This window comes from Pieris napi, chromosome 19 (genome assembly GCF_905475465.1).
Source record: "Pieris napi chromosome 19, ilPieNapi1.2, whole genome shotgun sequence".
Taxonomy (NCBI): Eukaryota; Metazoa; Arthropoda; class Insecta; order Lepidoptera; family Pieridae; genus Pieris; species Pieris napi.
In genome coordinates this window covers 8,602,662-8,621,251 of record NC_062252.1, presented here as the reverse complement: position 1 = coordinate 8,621,251, position 18,590 = coordinate 8,602,662, and the positions used below count along the sequence as shown (strand labels likewise).

At 33.8% G+C, this 18,590-nt stretch overlaps 1 protein-coding gene across 1 annotated transcript; it reads left to right on the top strand.

Annotated features, from left to right (window-relative positions):
* The first annotated feature begins 2,299 nt into the window (after window positions 1-2,299).
* On the top strand, window positions 2,300-4,900 carry LOC125059299 (glucose dehydrogenase [FAD, quinone]-like). The gene is made up of 4 exons (XM_047663670.1): window positions 2,300-2,723; window positions 2,916-3,073; window positions 3,289-3,403; window positions 3,483-4,900. Exons 1-4 carry the CDS (start codon window positions 2,421-2,423, stop codon window positions 4,815-4,817), a joined length of 1,911 nt encoding a protein of 636 aa, XP_047519626.1. The 5' UTR covers window positions 2,300-2,420; the 3' UTR covers window positions 4,818-4,900.
* The last annotated feature ends 13,690 nt before the right edge of the window (window positions 4,901-18,590 follow it).

The window sequence follows — 18,590 nt, the reverse complement described above, 5'->3', positions numbered from 1 at the left end:
TTTATTAAACCTGCTTCTCCTAGCCTAGTAGCTTGAGCGTGCAGCCCTCAACATAGAGGTCGTGTGTTCAAATCACGCTATTTATATATTTCTATGGTAAAGGAAAACATCGAGGGAAACCCGGCTTGCCTTAGACTCAAAAGTCGATGGTGTGTGCTGTATGCATCATCTTGATGCTGATTATATACGATAGCCTATGTTGAAAATCATAATCATCACCATCAGGAAACAGATACAGAAATCTACAAATTCAAGAGTACACTACTGGTATGTTTTTGTTTCTCTTGAACCTGCTTATCTCTAAGATCATTCAAAGTAAGCACAATAGACTGACTGTAACATTGTAAGTATTAGGATACTGTTATGTAGACTTTCACCACTTCACAGTTCTGAAGTAATGCACGTAAGAAGTGCACGAACTAAATATTAATAAAATATAATTTCAAAATATGATTAGGCACTAAAATAATAACATGGCAAACATTGAAATAAATAACGAAACTTAACATAAACTAAAATATATCATTAAAAGGAGTCCCTTTAGGCAAGGTTCCAAAGATACTGGCAGCGTTCCCCCTTTGAATTGCTAGACTAATTCTTTGTCCGAGGTAGCTGCCAGATCTTCGGTCTCCTGTGATGTCGACTAACCTTTTTGAAATTTCTTTAAAAAGCCTTAAAGCGCTAGGACCCCACGGACCAAGGGTCTCGACACCGAATGGGACAAAATCATATTCTGAGCCCAGACCCATAAATAAAATAAAAACATTAAAAATAAACACTAAATATTTACATTTATTTAATAACAATATACAAGTATCGTAAAAAATTATTGCGCGTTGGACTGACCAAATCAAGTCTGCCGTAGGAGACTCACTCAATCAGTGCAGCAGGATGACCTCTAATAGGCAACGATGGCGAAACGTCGTGAAGCGCATCACATGTGCCCCTTCTATTCCAACTACTTCCTAGCGATCACGACCGCTCTGTCAAGAGTGCACCGAATAGGAAGAACAAATTATTGTTTGACAAAACTCAGGGATTTCTAGGTTATTTCAATAATGATATAACTAATTTGATAAGAGTCTTAGAAACTAAATATAATATAAATAAAATAGCGTTTTCAGTTTTTTTTTTTATTTTTTTATAGAACGGGGGGCAAACGGGCAGTAGGCTCACCTGATGTAAAGTGATACCGCCGCCCATGGACACTCTCAATGCCAGAGGGCTCGCGAGTGCGTTGCCGGCCTTTAAAGAATTGGTACGCTCTTTTCTTGAAGGACCCTAAGTCGAATTGGTTCGGAAATACTTCAGTGGGCAGCTGGTTCCACATAGTGGTGGTGCGCGGCAAAAACTGCCTTGAAAAACGCTCAGTTGTGGAACGACGGACGTCGAGGTGATACGGGTGGAATTTCGTATTCTGTCTCGACGTCCGATGATGAAATTCAGCTGCAGGTATTAATCCGAACAACTCCTCTGAACACTCTCCATGGTAAATGCGGTAGAAGATGCAGAGTGACCCCACATCTCTACGCAACGCCAAAGGATCAAGCCGCTCGGAGAGGGATTGGAGTTTCAGAGATTCAGTTACTTTAATATTATAGAACAATACGGAATTATATGTATTTCGCAAACAAGGGTTATACATTTATCATTATTCAAATTTCACTTACAATACAATTTGTACTTAAATATTTATTTAGCTGAAATTTCTGGATGACGTAATTTCAAAGTATTTGCGATAAAAATATATTATAATAATTACATTTCCTCGTTATAAACAAACAGATAATTTTTTATAACTAGTAACCTATGCTAGCACATTAAGTAATATTTTGTGTATTTTCCAACTATTATTGTCATAATAGGGTGATATAAATATTTTAAAAACGTATTTTTTTAATATTCCTAAACCGTGAACTGTCAATAAATATCAAAAATCATATTGCTTACTATGTAGGTACTCTTATGAAATTCAATATTTAAATAAGAGGTCGGTCTAAATATAAATTTACTACCATTTTTTTTATTTTTCGAAGAACTGAACACAATCATGGCATTGCAGAACAAAAACTCCCAATGAAGTTGAGATCCATGCTGATTTTTTTCTGTTATTCACTGTTCGGGTTGGTTTTATATGAAGCTGACATAAACGCAAAAAAATACTTTTTGGTTTTAGTGCTAACTAATCAAAGTACATAGACAAGCCAGTATTTTTAAATAGGCAGAGAAATTCGGAGGCAATTACTAAAGTATAAAGTAGGAAATAAAATTAATAGTCTTAGTAAAAGCAAAAACTTCTATAACATATCATTAATATGCAAATGACACTATCAGCGGCAGTTGTTTTAAAGTAACTCGCTTTTATTTAGTACGCATTAAAATATTTTATTTTTATCAAAATTATATTTTGTGAATATAAAATGTGGACTCCACCGGATATAAGTGAAGTATGTGCGTCCACACATGGGAATTTAACACAGTGCACATCTATTGGTCTAACATATCTAACACTGTTGGCACAATTATTTGGAAGGTCTGTTGATGATACGAATTCAAGAGGTGATAATCCATTCATCTATCCAACTATAAATGATGGTTTTGAACAACGGACTTACGAAGAGAGTAAAAATATTAAAAGAAATCAATATGATTATATCATTGTGGGCGCCGGGTCAGCTGGATGTGTGCTTGCGAACAGATTATCGGAAATAAAAAATTGGGAGGTAAGATATAGGTAGTAGTACTTAATACGTATTCTATTCACTGTACTAAGCTGACATACTTTAATTTAAAAAAAATGTGTGATGAACCCACTGCCTTGTCCTGATGATCGATGGTTAAACTATTATGTGTATCACGATAAATATTAGTTAATTTTTGGGATATTAATAAAATATAAATTGACATTTTGGCAGATTTTGTTGCTGGAGGCTGGAAATGAAGAGCCAAACATCACAAGTGTACCAAGTGCTGCTTTAGCACTTTCTACTACGAATGTAGACTGGGCATACTTTACTCAACCCGATAATACAACCTGTCTAGCGCAGAAGGGACAAGTTTGTCTATGGTCCAGGTAGTATTATATATTACCAGTACCATCTAGTTAAACATAGAGGCCAAAGATAAAAGCATTTAGCAAACCATTATTTTACAATGACAATAAAAAATCATAAGATATGTTATCGGAGCTTGATGTCACCTTGAAATTTTACTATAACACAAAATTACGTTTCATATCAATAATAACTATCTAAAGCAGGGGTGTAACAATAATACTTTAAATCATAGGGGCAAAACTATGGGAGGATCCAGCTCTATAAATTATATGACGTATATGAGAGGCAGTCCAGCAGACTATGATGGATGGTCAAAAGAAGGGAACGAGGGTTGGAGTTATCACGAGGTACCGGTACATTTTACTAATGATTTGAATGCAATTTGGGTCTGTCTCTGTATACACTTAAAATTTTAATAATCTGCAGGTGTTGCCGTATTTTGAAAAATCGATTAATCTTCGCGATCAATACGCAACCGGTTTACATGGAGTAGGTGGTCCACTTAACGTAGAAAGATTTGCATACAATGATGAGCCGTCAGAATTAGTAGTTAAAGCATTTCAGGAGAAAGGAATTCCATTCGCTGACTTAGGACTAGAAACTAAAGTTGGTGTAAATATAAATCTTGCAACAGCCAAAGATGGTAAAAGACAATCTACTAATGCTGCATTCATAAGAACTGTACGAAAAGAACGCTCTAACTTGCATATCATTACTAATGCGTTTGCAACAAAAGTACTAATAGATTCGAATACTAAAGAAATATATGGTGTGGAATATTTTAAAAATGGATCATATTATAAGGTTTATTCAAAAGGCGAGGTAATTATTAGCGCTGGATCAATTAATTCGCCGAAATTACTTAAATGTTCCGGTATTGGTCCAAAGGACGAATTAGAAAGTCTTAAAATTCCTGTTATAGCAAATTTAATGGTTGGGCATAATCTTCAAGACCACGTAACTACAGATGGTTTGATATTTTCGTTATCTAACAAAACTTCTACATTAGTCAGCAACGAAGAACTATTAAACTATGTAAACGACTTTTATAAACAGCCTGAGAAGAAACGAGGTCCCCTATCATCAATTGTTATTACAAACTTAGTTGCATTTTTAAATTCAAACGGATCAAAAACAGCACCTCCAAATATACAGATACACTTCGATGGGAGACGAATACCGGACTTCTTTACTGATCCATCGAGCTACATATCATCATATATATTTCCCTTTTCATTTTATAACGCCGTTGCAGTACGACCTATATTATTAACACCATTAAGTCGAGGTGTAATTTTGCTTAACAAAACCGATCCTATTTTTGGCGCACCGGAGATACATTCTGGAATATTTACAGTCAAAAAAGACTTGGACGCATTAGTAGATGCAACAAGGTTTGTTGTAACTTTAGGTGAGACAGAAGAATTTAAAAAAGCAGGAGCAGCGTTCATTAAAACTCCCATAGATGGTTGCAAGCAATATCAGTGGGGTACCTATGACTATTTCGCGTGTCTATACACACAATACACAACAACGATATATCATCCGGTTGGAACATGTAAAATGGGACCATCGTGGGATAAAGATGCTGTTGTAGATCCAAGATTCAAAGTGTACAAGGTAAAGAAATTAAGAGTCGTAGATGGATCTGCTATGAGGAACATCGTTCGAGGCAACACAAACGCACCAATCATAATGATGGCCGAAAAAGCGAGCGATTTTATTAAGGAGGATTACAAAGTATTAAAATGTAACTCGTAAATTGCAAATTTGAACACGACCAAAATTAATTATGTTTAACAATACAATTGCTATCAAATATATACCAATAATGAATTAATTAATATTGAGTTGTAATTAAACAATATTATAGTTTTGCTATATTATTGTTATATACTATAAGCATGACCCCATAATAATAAGCCATAAGTCATTAAGCTATGAAAGTAACTAAAATAAACAAGTCTAGCTGTATCGAAATCAGTTAGTGAGCGAATTTTCTAACCGCGTAAGCTGCAGAACTAAGTCTCTTCGTCAATCCGTTAATATGAGGGGACCACTGAAGTTTTGATCCATGGTGATTCCAAGAATCGAAAGGAGTTATTTATTTATAATCAGCCCTTGGCCTGCTAAAATTTATTGGCAATATGTTGATTATAAAGCTTGTCGAAATAAAACATAATTTAATAGCCAGTTATTATAAAACCAGTTATATGGATTCACAATTTGTGATTTATTTCTTTTAAATTGAAACGTCCAGACCGGATTTTACAGAAATCTTTGGAATGTGGTTTTCATACACTCGAATAATACTAGTCTATTAGGGGCGAAATATCAGGTGAAAAATGTTTGAGGCGATACCTTTACAAATGGTACCTGTGGTATAAGGTAAAAGATATATTATATAAAAAAAATATCCTTATACAAAAGTGATGTAAACTGTAAAGCTTCTCAAAGGTTTATTTTAAAAATATATCATTTGTTACTATAGATAGTAAAAACGTATCATAGGAAAATCGTAGCTTTCTGGAATATTTAAAATTGTGTTAACTTAGAATAATCAACTGACTTATCTAATGTTTTAATTAACTCCGTGAAACTTGCTCTAAACGTAAATTCACAATACAAATACCTCGTATTACTTTAATGTCTTCTTATCGCACAAGAACCTCCGAACATTTTCTAAATTATTTAATTGGTATATAGTATATATCTATGCTATGTACTGCGCAGAAAAGAATTCGTACGGGCCAATCATTTTCGCGTAGCAAATTAAACGACTTTATTGCACACGGGGCATCGCAGGAGAAAAAGGGGTTCAGGCGGCTTGTACTTAAAGCACGGAGCACACAGTGCACCAATGAGGTGAAGTCGGGTTTATTAAATTTTGTTGAAAAAAAATTTTTTATACATCGAAAAAATTAGAATTTGAAAATATTTGGAAGTGCACAGGATTTGAGCGCTGGAAACTTCTCGTTTCGGAGGCCAAGACAGGTCTTTTAAGTTAAGTTTGCTTATCCAGCCTATTGTGAGCATTCGATTTCACTGTAAAATGGCATTGCTATATTATTAAATACGATTTCACAATTAAAGTCTATTATGTTCGACGTTTAAAGGCAAACATCATACAATTTTAATTATGTTTATTTAAAATGTTTTTGTTAAAACATATTACATTATTACCATTTAAATGAGGGCTGCATTTTAATTATTTTAAGTACAAGTAACAATGTCTGTTTAATAAAATCAATATAACTATAGTTTAAAATATATACCACACTAAACGTATATTAAAAACTACTTTTTAATTACATCACTTCAACAATTAATTAAAAACACCGTCTAGGTCAGGGTGACTTGATACTGATACACACCTATTGTCAGAGCCTTTATCGTAGCAATAGGGTACCCCGGCGCCGGTCTCCATTCGTCAGTCGCCACTAACCGTCATACCGTATACGATAACGTCGTGGTCTTGGTACTGGTAACTAAAGAAGTTCCAAAAAAAAAAAATGTGTGCGTGTACTAGGTACACACGTAAGAAGTGAAACTTCTTTATAACCTTATTTTTCGAAAAATGATCTACTATATGCAACTTTACAGAAATTGGTTAAATAAAGTTAAATTAGATAAAGTTTAACAAAAGGCTTTTATTATCATAGACATGAATACAAATACAATTATTTCATTTTAACTTATTACTGTACTACTATGTAGTACTAAGATTATTACAGAATTTCATTAATTGTAATAGAATTATTACAGTATTACTATCATTGTTATCGTTATTATATATTTTTGTTACTAATGGCTTCGAATCTCTTCGGATCAACCGTGGTAGGGACAAGAAAAAGATGGCGCGTAACCGAAAAATGTAACAAATGTGTGTTATTTTTTTTCCAACGCCGATAAAGAAGTTTGACTTCAAAAAGCAACATGGCGCGTAACCTAAGTTTCACTTCAAAAGATGGCGCGTAACGGAAAAATGTGACGCGTAACGAAAAAATGTTACACTAATTTTTTTCCAACCCCGATAAAGAAGTTTCACTTCAAAAAACTACATAAATGTCAAACCTATTCTTATATGAAAAAGATGCTCGTAGACAGTCCAAAGTCCAAACTGCGGTGTTCATACCCGTCTTTTGTGCTAAAATAACCGTTATAAAAACGAATATGTTATGTTTATACTATTTAAATGGTTTTTACTGCTAATGGACTTCGCTTTTCACATGGCCCATACTTTAGTTTCTAGTCAGCCCCGCGTCCGGTGCAGAGAATTGATCTGCTACATTGTGGAATAAAATATTTTTCGCGCGCCCTCACAAATCATTCGCTGGATTAGATTATTTAAAACCGCTGCACTGTGCACTTTGATTTCTGGTTTGTTACATACGAGGTCTCATATAAAAGAATAGTGAATATTTTCCGAGGAAATTTCAATGTTATAAAAAAAATATATAATTTTACTCGCGTAACCTACATAGCTAGAAATCGAACTTGTTTATTAAAATACAATTATTCTGCCAAAATCTCACTGATACAATGTTTTTTTATTAATGTTTGTACGAGTATACTCACACCAAAAACAATTTGTTTATTTTTTTCTTTAATTTTGTTATTGATAGCTGATTCGGCGAACTGATTGTTTTAATAAAACAAAATAATTATTAAGTTCACTACTTGTGGAGCAGGGAGTCTGTACCCGTTTCGATATGCCATAGAGCTCGCGAGTGCGTTGCCGGCCTTTTAAGTATTGGTACGCTTTTTTCTTGAAGGACCCTCACGAATGTCGTCATGTCCTCCACTCCGGGAAATACGTTCTTTAATTTGAGGGCAGGGTTTCCCGTTGCAAGAGGGATGAACATTAAAGGTTTGATTGGAATTTCTTTTAATTAATTTTTTCGGTAACACAATGTACACTTATGAACGTCAATAAAGAATATTAAATACATATTAAATGCTTCTAATTTTACATTTAGTGCCAGTTCTCAAATCAAGGAGTTGCAACTCCATATAATATGTTCTAACTATGTTCCAAATAAAAACTTATGAAAATCGGTCCATCCGCAGCAGTTCTCGAGTTGTAATAATTCGAACAAAAACGACTTTGTTTTATATATTAAAATAAACAGCTTTTTGATTTGTATGCTGAACGCTAATCTAAAACTACTAATTACTAATTAAATTCTAATAGTAAAATTAGCACATTAATATGTATTTCTTTTTTGACGTTCATAAGTGTACATAGTGTTACCTATATGAATAAACGATTTTGATTTTGACTTTACATAAAAAAATATATTATTTCCCTAAAAAGATATTTTCAAGAATTATTTACTTCACACACAAGAGCGTGTTATTTCTCAAATCCATTAAGTAGACAAATACACCAGCAATAAAACAGAATGTTTCTCCCACGATTTAATATTGCAGACAAAATATCGGGTTTCCCGGGACAAACCCAAACATATTGATTTCGTAGAAGTACCATTGAGAGGTCGATAACTGTAGGTTCTTTATGAAAACTTCATAAATTATTGCAAGACATTGATTAAACTTTTTGTGTACAGACTATTTACTTCATGAAGATATACGACAAAAGTTAGCAGACAATGCTAATTCTAAGGCTACAATCTATAATTTAAAATGTAGGGAATCTCTGAGAGAAGAATTCAAGGAAATTAATATACCTTACCTTTCCCTCGCAATATATTTATGAAAATATTATGTATGTATACAAAAATAGTGATAAGTTTACTAGAATAGAACATACGCACAATGTTAATACTCGGAACAAACGCAGGCTACAATTTCCCCGTACTACTATCTAAAGTTAGTAATTCTTTTTTGGGAAATGGATACTCTTCTTTAATAAAATCCCAGAGGCTATTTTATACAAAAAAAATTTAGTTTAGTATTTATGTATTTTGTTAAATCAATCGTTTACTAACTGGTTATTAAATCTCGTAGAACTGCCTTGCGATTCTGTAACTTACTTTTCGAACTCACACAGCGGTTTTCGCATCGGCGGTCGCTCTCAAATCAGTCGTGAAGACTGCTTTACGACTGATTTGAGAGCGACTTTTTATGATACAGCATACAAAAATACATACAACCCTTAATTTTCATTTACCCTCTACGATCAACCCTTATTTTTTATTTGTTATTTAAGAACTTATAACTTGAACTCTGAGGTTTATATAGAGAAAAAATCACAGAAAAACCGAAAAGTTTTCATTCCGGAAAACCGAACAGTCTCTGGGGTAGCATAGCAAAATGTTCCATGTTGGTATGTACTAAACAGGTAGGCTAGTTAAAATCACATTAAGGAGAAATGAAGTTCGTGGGGGCAGCTAGTAAATATCTATAATTGACCTAAACTAAAGAATTTTTTATCACTGATGCCTCGCAAGTTAAAAAAAAAATGGATATTTTGAACATTGATCCATCTAAACGCTTTGCAAAGGTGGTTTACTATAATAAAGCCCATTTTCGATAAAATAGTCACAAGATCCGTTATCCTTGCAAATTAATTTTATCTATTTTATTTTAGTGAGAATGTCACGGTACGATAACTCATATGAAATAACCTGGCAAACAAGACAACATCTAAGTAACAACATTATAATTTAAATTTATTCCACACGAGGTCGTCAATATATGAGTTGTGGCATTTTCTGTATACGTAGCAATGATCTAAAATTCACTAGGTTTACGTTGGGCGCCTCATCCATCTTAATAATTGGGCTGCCTCGCAGTACGATTTATCAGGACTAACTCGTTTACCTCTATTTTTCTGGAATTATATAATTTTAAAGAGAAAAAGTTGCATTAGAGAGAAACGCCATGTACAATTTTTTCTTAGTAGGTGAGAACAGCTTTGGTCCCACTCACTCACTCACTGTGACCCAAAAAGTGTCAAAGGAGAAACTTCCAGCACTCCCTGTCCTATACCTCCCGCCAATTATTATAAAACCATTTTACGTATATTTGGAGGTCCCGTAGTTGTGCAACAGGATAGACATATTACTGCGTATTTGACTTTCCAATTTATGTAAAAAAAAGAGTGTGTGTACTAATGTACACGCGTTAGAAGTAATACTTCTTTGGAACAACATAGTTCCAATCAAGAGAAGCAATAATTAAAAATTATACATACCGACAATTAACCTCAAATCTATAAATGCACTCTAAACAGTTTATTCAAATCAGTTTTATCACTAATATTCATATATAATATATATATATATATGTATATATATATATATTATATATGAATATTAGTGATATATTATATATATATATATACTAATAAATAATAAATTATTATTAGTAAATACTATCACTATATGTTTAATTGTACTGTTACAAAACACGTGTTCTATATATGAAAATATTAGAATATACAACTTGAACATAGTTATTATCGATTTTCATGCCACCTAGTACTAACTTTCTCCATCGCGCCAAAAGAAGTATAACTTCAAAAATTAGAAAAACTTTATAAATAAATAATTTGCAGAGGCAGTTTCAGCGCAGAGGAACCCTACACCCACGAAGTCCTGGAATGCGAGGCTGTGGCTAAACAACGTACAGAAATCGTCGGAGCAGTGCGGTCGTTCCGTGAAGCATGCGAACTGCGAAGTGCTCAGGAGACTTTTGTGCTTCTGGAAGGAGCTAGGCTGGCTTAGTTACCCAGGACTTTACGCACAACAGACCTAGTGAGAGTCTAAAGGCCCATTTAGATGGAGAGAGTTTCTCGTCTCGAAGGTCGGCTTATCGAAAGAATATAAAAAAGTTTCTTCGTCTAAACATTCACACCTTCTCACTCTTCCACTTTGGCGACAATTGCCTTGCAATGAAAAATTTATTGTGTCCGTGTAAACAGAATTTCAAAAGCAAAAATCGTATTTCGAGGTTTTGTGCCAGTTGCTACCATGAGTGCAGTGCGTGAGGGTGTTTTAATTATTAATACAAGAATTAATATAACGGAAACGGAAAAAAGATTTTGGGTTAAAAATGTGTTTTTATAATTTTCTTTTTCCGTGTTCCACAAACACTCGTAACTCCTGGGGAGGGGGAATAGAAAGAGACAGGGCGAGAGTGAATGCTTCCTATTTTCATTTCCATATTACGAAGTTTCACTTCTTCCGCGCACAATTTTTTTTAATCTACTATTTGTTTTATTATTTTTCACAATCCTGATCACCTATTTTCTTATATAAAAAAAAAATATTAGTAAGTTTAATACGTGTTAAATATATTTTCTTACTTTTATACCAAACATTTAAATTTGATTAAAATAGCAATGTGGTCAATAGACATTTAATCCTGTCCATATTAAGGACTAGTAATTGATATGAATCGATGATAGCGCTACGAAATATAATAATTGTATATTTAGCTGGAAAATTAATAAATATTTGCTGGTCCGTCACACAATGCACTGTTGTTGTAATAGAAATTCCACAAAAACTATTACTATTTTTCAAAATCCAATCGCATATAGTGAAAGAGGGAAGCAATGGATTTAGTCATAGACTCTAAATTTAATAATAGAAGTGCCTACTGCTGACGCAGCAGTTAAGCGTCAGTTAGTTAGTTCGTTAGTTCGTTCGTTAGATCGTTAGTTCGTTAGTTCGTTAGTTCGTTAGTTCGTTAGTTTGTTAGTGCGTTAGTTCGTTAGTTTGTTAGTTCGTTAGTTCGTTAGTTCGTTAGTTCGTTAGTTTGTTAGTTCGTTAGTTCGTTAGTTCGTTAGTTTGTTAGTTCGTTAGTTCGTTAGTTCGTTAGTTCGTTAGTTCGTTAGTTCGTTAGTTCGTTAGTTCGTTAGTTCGTTAGTTCGTTAGTTCGTTAGTTCGTTAGTTCGTTAGTTCGTTAGTTCGTTAGTTCGTTAGTTCGTTAGTTCGTTAGTTCGTTAGTTCGTTAGTTCGTTAGTTCGTTAGTTCGTTAGTTCGTTAGTTCGTCAGTTCGTTAGTTCGAGTGAAACGACATGAAACATTTTAAATTCATATCGTCAAGAATATTTCGTAATATATCAGTTTGGAAAAAAATAATCTCAATACGCTATTGAACTCTCAAAGCTCACGTTATAAGGATATTACGTAGATTACTGAGCGTTTCGAATTAAACTATTCTCTGTTACGTTTTTATTTATTTTTATTATTTTTTAGATTTAATTTTAAAATAAACATACAGTAAGCAAGTTAAACCATCGTTTTAAAATATTATGACGTTCTCCTGCCGACATATCCTCACTGAGGCATGTACGTACGTGTACTCTAATCGTTAATACATATTCTTTGACAAGTAATAGTTGTAGAGCAAGAGTGTATATCGTTCTTTGAACGCCGCCGTGAAATTGCGTTCGCCCGGAATATTATAAAATATGATTTATTGCAACCGGGCCTTTGTTCAAGTTTTATTTAATGTTTTTAACTGCATTGTTGACAATGAGTCTCGATTCTTTGTTTATATAGAACTTAGGATATGGATAAACTATATTTCATTATGTTTCTTTCATAGTATTGTCTTTTATTGACATAACTTTTACACATTTAAAGAAAATACTTTTTTACCGGATTGAAGTTATGTACTTTTTATATTTAAATTATGCAAAATAATTGTAAATTTATAATAATACATTACTCCAATTCGGTAAAAAAGTGTATTCTTTAAATGTTTCTTTCATATCAAATACATTAGATTTTATTATCTTACAACACTCACTTTTTCTATATATTTAGATGATATTGTATCTTATTTCGGCCAAACATTGCGCAGAGGCGATGTGAACTTGGAGAAACTTATCGTGGTAACACAGAAGGCAAAAGATCACGTGGCCGTTCACCAACCAGATGGACCGATCAAGACTCATCGTCCTCAAAACTATACACTGTCATAAGAGTGGAGATGGACAGAAACCGGTGGAAATGGATAGTCCACTCCAGATGCTTTCTTGCTGACCAAGAAGCTTAGACTTGAGCTGCCGATTGAATAAAAAGAGAGATTTTTATAACAGGGTTCAAACAGGCTCATCTGTTAAGTGATACCCATTCCATAGATACTCACATTTCCAGAAGGCTCGCGTGCGTGGACGGCCATTTAAGAGTTAGTACGCTCTTTTCTTAAAGAACCCTAAGTTGAATTGGTTCGGAAATACTTCTGTGGGTTCAGCTGGTTCCATTCAAATTCAAATTCAAAATAATTTATTCAGTTAGGAAACACAATGTACACATATGAACGCCAATAAAGAAATACATATTAAATTCTTGTAATTTTACATTTACGGACTATTTTCAAATCAAGGGCGTGGAACGGACGAGAAGAACTGGCAATAAACTCTCCGCCACTCTTTTAAATCGCCAAGTATTTATTTTACAAAATGTTTGTAAGGAGCTGCAACCATTACACCATGTTCCACGTGACATCTTTAAGAATGAAATTAAATAACGCTCAGTTGTGGAACGACGGACGACGAGATGATATTTATTTTTCTATTTTCATGTTATATTTTATATGATACTAGTTATAAGTATGTTTCTGTTAACTTTAGTTGATTTTCCAATCACTTAGGGTCTGTTTCACAATGTACGGATAAGTTCTACATAAGTTCCAAATTAGCTATTTATTACTTATTGGTAGGATAAACACTATTGTTGCGTTTCACGACTGTCAGATAGCACTATTCGTCACATTAAGTCCATCTTAAGTTATGAGTCCGATGAATGTCAAATAGCACAATTTATCTTTCAAATAATTTATGTGTTGCATAGCTATTTGGTACTTTATCCATACATTGTGAAACAGACCCTTACTCTTATAACATTTTAGTTATCTGTGAAACAATTTGGCACGGCACTTCTCTAATTACATGTATTTCCTTTGATATATCTTGTATTTTTGATGTTCCTGTATCCTTATTAGATAAATACATTTTGTTACGCGACAGTTAAAAGAAATCGTATAAATAATTTAAGAACCTTACAGCACTCTATGTCCTATGCTACCTCCCGTCTGGCTTTCCAGCTGCAGCAGGTCCTCCCCACTCGGTCTATCAAGCGTTACCTAGGTACGGTACTGAGGTAAGCAAAATACTGCGTAATAATTCAATAAATGAATATAAATATTTTGGAACTTTGATGGTGGTACAAATTTGACCATTCCTTTCTCCTTTGTTCCGAAGAAGGCACAGACCACGGATCTTTACCTGCTTCATGACATTCACCATAAATGCTAGTCGGATATGGGTACTTCTAAGTTGGCCTTTCTCTGCCTGGATTTGTACATTAATGCTTGATAAAATTGTTATTTGAAAGCTTGGTAAGAATGTTGAACTGTTGGACGAAATATACAACTTAAATACGTTATCAATTTTGTTTATAGTTTAATTAATATGATTAACAGTTGCATTTGGCTTGTTCGACATGTTGAACGACGTGTCGGACAGCCCGACGGTGCGTTAAAGCTTTTTATTTATTTTTCGTTTATTCAACTAACCGTTATATTATCGATAATACATAAGGCATAAAGGCTTTTCAATTTTTTATTTTTTTATTTATTATATACATGATCTTAAATAGAAAGAAGTTATTGTGGTGGAAACACAAACTGAACCCAGTAAATAACTATGTTATTTATTTTCGAGTTATTTTATGAAGGATGATCCTTAGATTATGACATGGAATTATTTGTGTATGTAAACATAGCTCCTCCAGCCTTGAACCGATCTAGACGATAAAGTTGTCCAATGATTTGTATTTGCAGCGAGTCAGTCTAAATTTTTTTTTGGATAAGGGGGTGAACTAGCCTTTGGGACGCCATAGAGGTCAATCATCGCAGCCCATGGACTTAGTGGGTGCGTTGTCAACTTTTGAGGGTAGAGTATACTATTTTTTTCAACAATTGGAGGTCATATCTCCCAGGGAAGACCTCCCACCGGGAGTCGACTCCACAGTTCGCTAATTTGCAAAATAAACTTATAGGGTCTGTTCTATGTTCAAATACAGATTTTAGCATGTTAACATAAATGGAAACTCTAGATTCATTTGGCAACTCGCATCGCCTCGTCGTGATTATTAATATTAAGTCGACGTTTCATTAGCCTATATCGATGAATTTAATGGTTTTAGATTTTACAATTTAGGAAAAACATAAACTAGTTCTTGCGATGTCAAGTCGATGCGAAGTATCCACACGCCACTTCGACAAGGCTAAACATCATCCCAACCCTTTGGCGCATTAAAACATCAATTATTACCCCTTCCCGACAAAAAAGGTCCGTAGGAGACCTCGACATGTTCTAACATATTCAGATGATCCACTACTTCTATCTATATATATATAATGAAAATGGTCTTCGTTTGAGGCTCAATCACGCCTAAACCACTGATCGTATCGACATGAAACTACCACCATTCGATGCGAAATTTTTTTCGCTATTTAATTCCAACGTTCCTTCATTTTTTTATTGCTGTTTTACTTTTATGAAAATTTATCCATACGGACTTCACCGCGGAAACATTCGGGGAGGCTTCCTAGAACCTCTAAACGTCAACATCTGTTAAAAACTCGATTTTCGAAATATTTCAATTTTCTTAGCGGGAAGTTAAAAAGAAGAATAATAAAAATATGAAAAAAAATAAAATAATGAAACATAACATTTATTTTAATTCGTCCAGCAAAGCGGGCGCGAAACGGCTAGTATATTATATATGTAATTAAAAGCCGCCTGCGTTTTAATTTGTCTTTAGCTACGGCACGGTAAATAATAGTGAAAATCAGTTTAGGGTAAAAAACCGTCTTCACCGGAGAAGGCGTGGCCCTTTACTTCATACATAAATAATTATCTCTCACAAAAGTATAACATTTCTTAAGTCTATCCTTATCGAGTATACGTATAGTCTATACAACCATAACAACCATAACTTTGGACTGCAATAAATAATATTTTACGACACATAACACACAGAAAAACGTAGCTTTTAATTTCAATGTTGAAAAAATTCTACCCACACGCGATAGGAATGTGATATAAACAGATTTATGAAAGTGACCCCTCAGTAATGTGGGTGGAACTAATTCGAGGTATTGCACTAATGTCCCGGCGAAACGCGATCTGAATACCGAGCGTTGATTTAATGTATACCCGACGAAATATGTAAAAGTTTTACTGAAAGAAATCGATTTTTATTACGTCTGGATTTCTTTACACAGAACAGCGATTCTGTAACTCACTTTTCGAACTCACACAGCGGTTTTCGCAGCGGCGGTCGCTCTCAAATCAGTCGTGAAGCAGTCATTTTTTGAATTGGCATTCTGATAAGGTGGGAGCTTGTAGTTTATTGTTTATCAGAATGCCAAATCATACTGGACAGACGTGAGGCCACAATCCCACCTGATGTTAGGTGAGATGTGTCCGGATTAGTAAAATACGAATTGTGGAAGAATTATCTATGTTATTGTCAAACAAAAAACGGTGGCTTGGACAAAATATAATGTTCCCCAGAGAGTTAAGGTAGGTGTTTAATTAATTATCGTGTTATAAATTCTGAAAAGGGCACATCTAATTCGCTGTATTAGTTTAGTTAATGAATTACATGGGTTAACGGACCTTTTTTATGGTCCGTTGATTGAACTGACAAAAGTTCTATTATTTGTTAGTGTTAGTAATTTGTTTATTATGTAATTCTTTAGCTTGTTTTCCTAATAACTTGTTTTTTTGTTTCTTGTGTGATTTTTTAAGTGGTTATGCATTCTTGTTGAATTTAGGACAGGATTGTATTTTTATTTTTGTAAAAAAAATATTCTAAATATCGCAAATAGAACGATAACCGTTGAATAGGTCGCATCAAAACACGCGTAAATCTGCGGGCGGAAGTTAAGTGATGATAATTCTCTGAATAGCCCTTTTCCAAAAAAACATTAGTTTCAACATTGAAACTTAAGTTTACCTTGGGGAGAGGGAACGTAAATGAAAAATGGCGTCTTAAGGCCTTAAATCGCGTTAACAAAAAGCGTGAGGAATGGGGTGATCATGGTGCCCCTTTGAAATAATGGCCAATGGTTTCGCACTATTTGTAACCGTCAACCTGTCATTATGGATTTAAACTAGGTTGGATTGCAACAAAAACTGGTGTGACGGGTGTAAAACAAAAGACAAATCAATAGTGGTTGATTAACAGACTCTCTAGTGAACACACTGATTCTTACTTTTATATTCCTACTAGCTGTCCCGGCAAACGTCATTTTGCCATGTATATCATTTATAATAAAAAAATAGGGGTAGATCGTAGAGGGGTGAGAGTAAGGGGTTGTATGTATTTTTTAATGCTGTATCATAAAAAAATAAAAACAGAAAAAAATATCTAAAAATTAAAATAAAATATTTAGGGGTGGACTACCATTAACATTTAGGGGGATGAAAAATAGATATTGGCCGATTCTCATAGATACCGGATAAGCACAAAAAATTTCATCAAAATCTGTCAAGCCGTTTCGGAGGAGTATGGCAACGAAAACTGTGACACGAGAATTTTATATATTAGATGAGTGGACCCGACAGACGATGCCTACATATGTTTTAGATAAAAAAATATCAAACTTAAAAAAAACAAACAAAATATATTTAATCGTAAATAATCTGATCCATTGCTGCAGATGATCCTATTTCACCATGCCTCGTGCTGATAGAGGACAAATCTTTGTTTTTAATTTATTTAATTATTATTTATTACTTAAGATTTCATGAGGAACATGGTGTAATGGTAGCAGCTCTTTACAAACGTTGTGTAAAAAAAACTTGGTGATTAAAAAGAGTGGCGGAGAGTTTATTGCCAGTTCTTCTATTCCGTTCTACGCCCTTGATTTGAGAACTGGCATTAAATGTAAAATTAGAAGCATTTAATGTATTTTTTTGACGTTCATAAGTGTACATTGTATTACCTATATATGTATCAATGTCAATCGTTAAGTCATTAAATTTGTTCGGCGCTCGAACCATAATTAAATCTAACTTCTCTCCATTCTTCTCTGTGTTGTCTGGATTTTGTGTTTTGTTTCAAACGTACCTGAGATTTAATAAAATCCTTTAGATATTTAAGGATAACAGAAATTAATTAAGCCCAAAACTCATAAAATGTATATTAAGGTTACAAAACTCAACTTTACGTTGTAGTTAATAGTATACAAAAACAAAGGAATATTTGCATATAACTACGATTTTATTAAAGCAATAAAATTCAAGTTAATCTTGCATTACAAAGCAAAAATCCAATAAACACTGAAACTTTCAGTTTTACTTGCTTTTAAACGTCTCAGAAACTATTTGAATAATCAAACAAAATATTTAATCTTGATTATCGGTCAACTTAGAAGGCGAAAATGTTACTTCGCCTGGTTAAGTGATAATTCCTCCGTCACGTGACCGTTGCGACCATCGAAATCGACTGCAGACTGATGTTAAGGAGTTCTCAATCCTGTAGCACGTTAGAACCCCGGTTTGGTATAATGTGTTTTTTCAAATTAATATTTTGGGTA

What these genes read in the sequence shown, in the direction of transcription:
- LOC125059299 (XM_047663670.1), top strand. Translation starts at nt 2,421, where the DNA reads ATGTGGACTCCACCGGATATAAGTGAAGTATGTGCGTCCACACATGGG. An exon ending in CGGAAATAAAAAATTGGGAG is followed by an intron (nt 2,724 to 2,915) that starts GTAAGATATAGG and finishes ACATTTTGGCAG; the next exon opens with ATTTTGTTGCTGGAGGCTGG. An exon ending in AGGGTTGGAGTTATCACGAG is followed by an intron (nt 3,404 to 3,482) that starts GTACCGGTACAT and finishes AATAATCTGCAG; the next exon opens with GTGTTGCCGTATTTTGAAAA.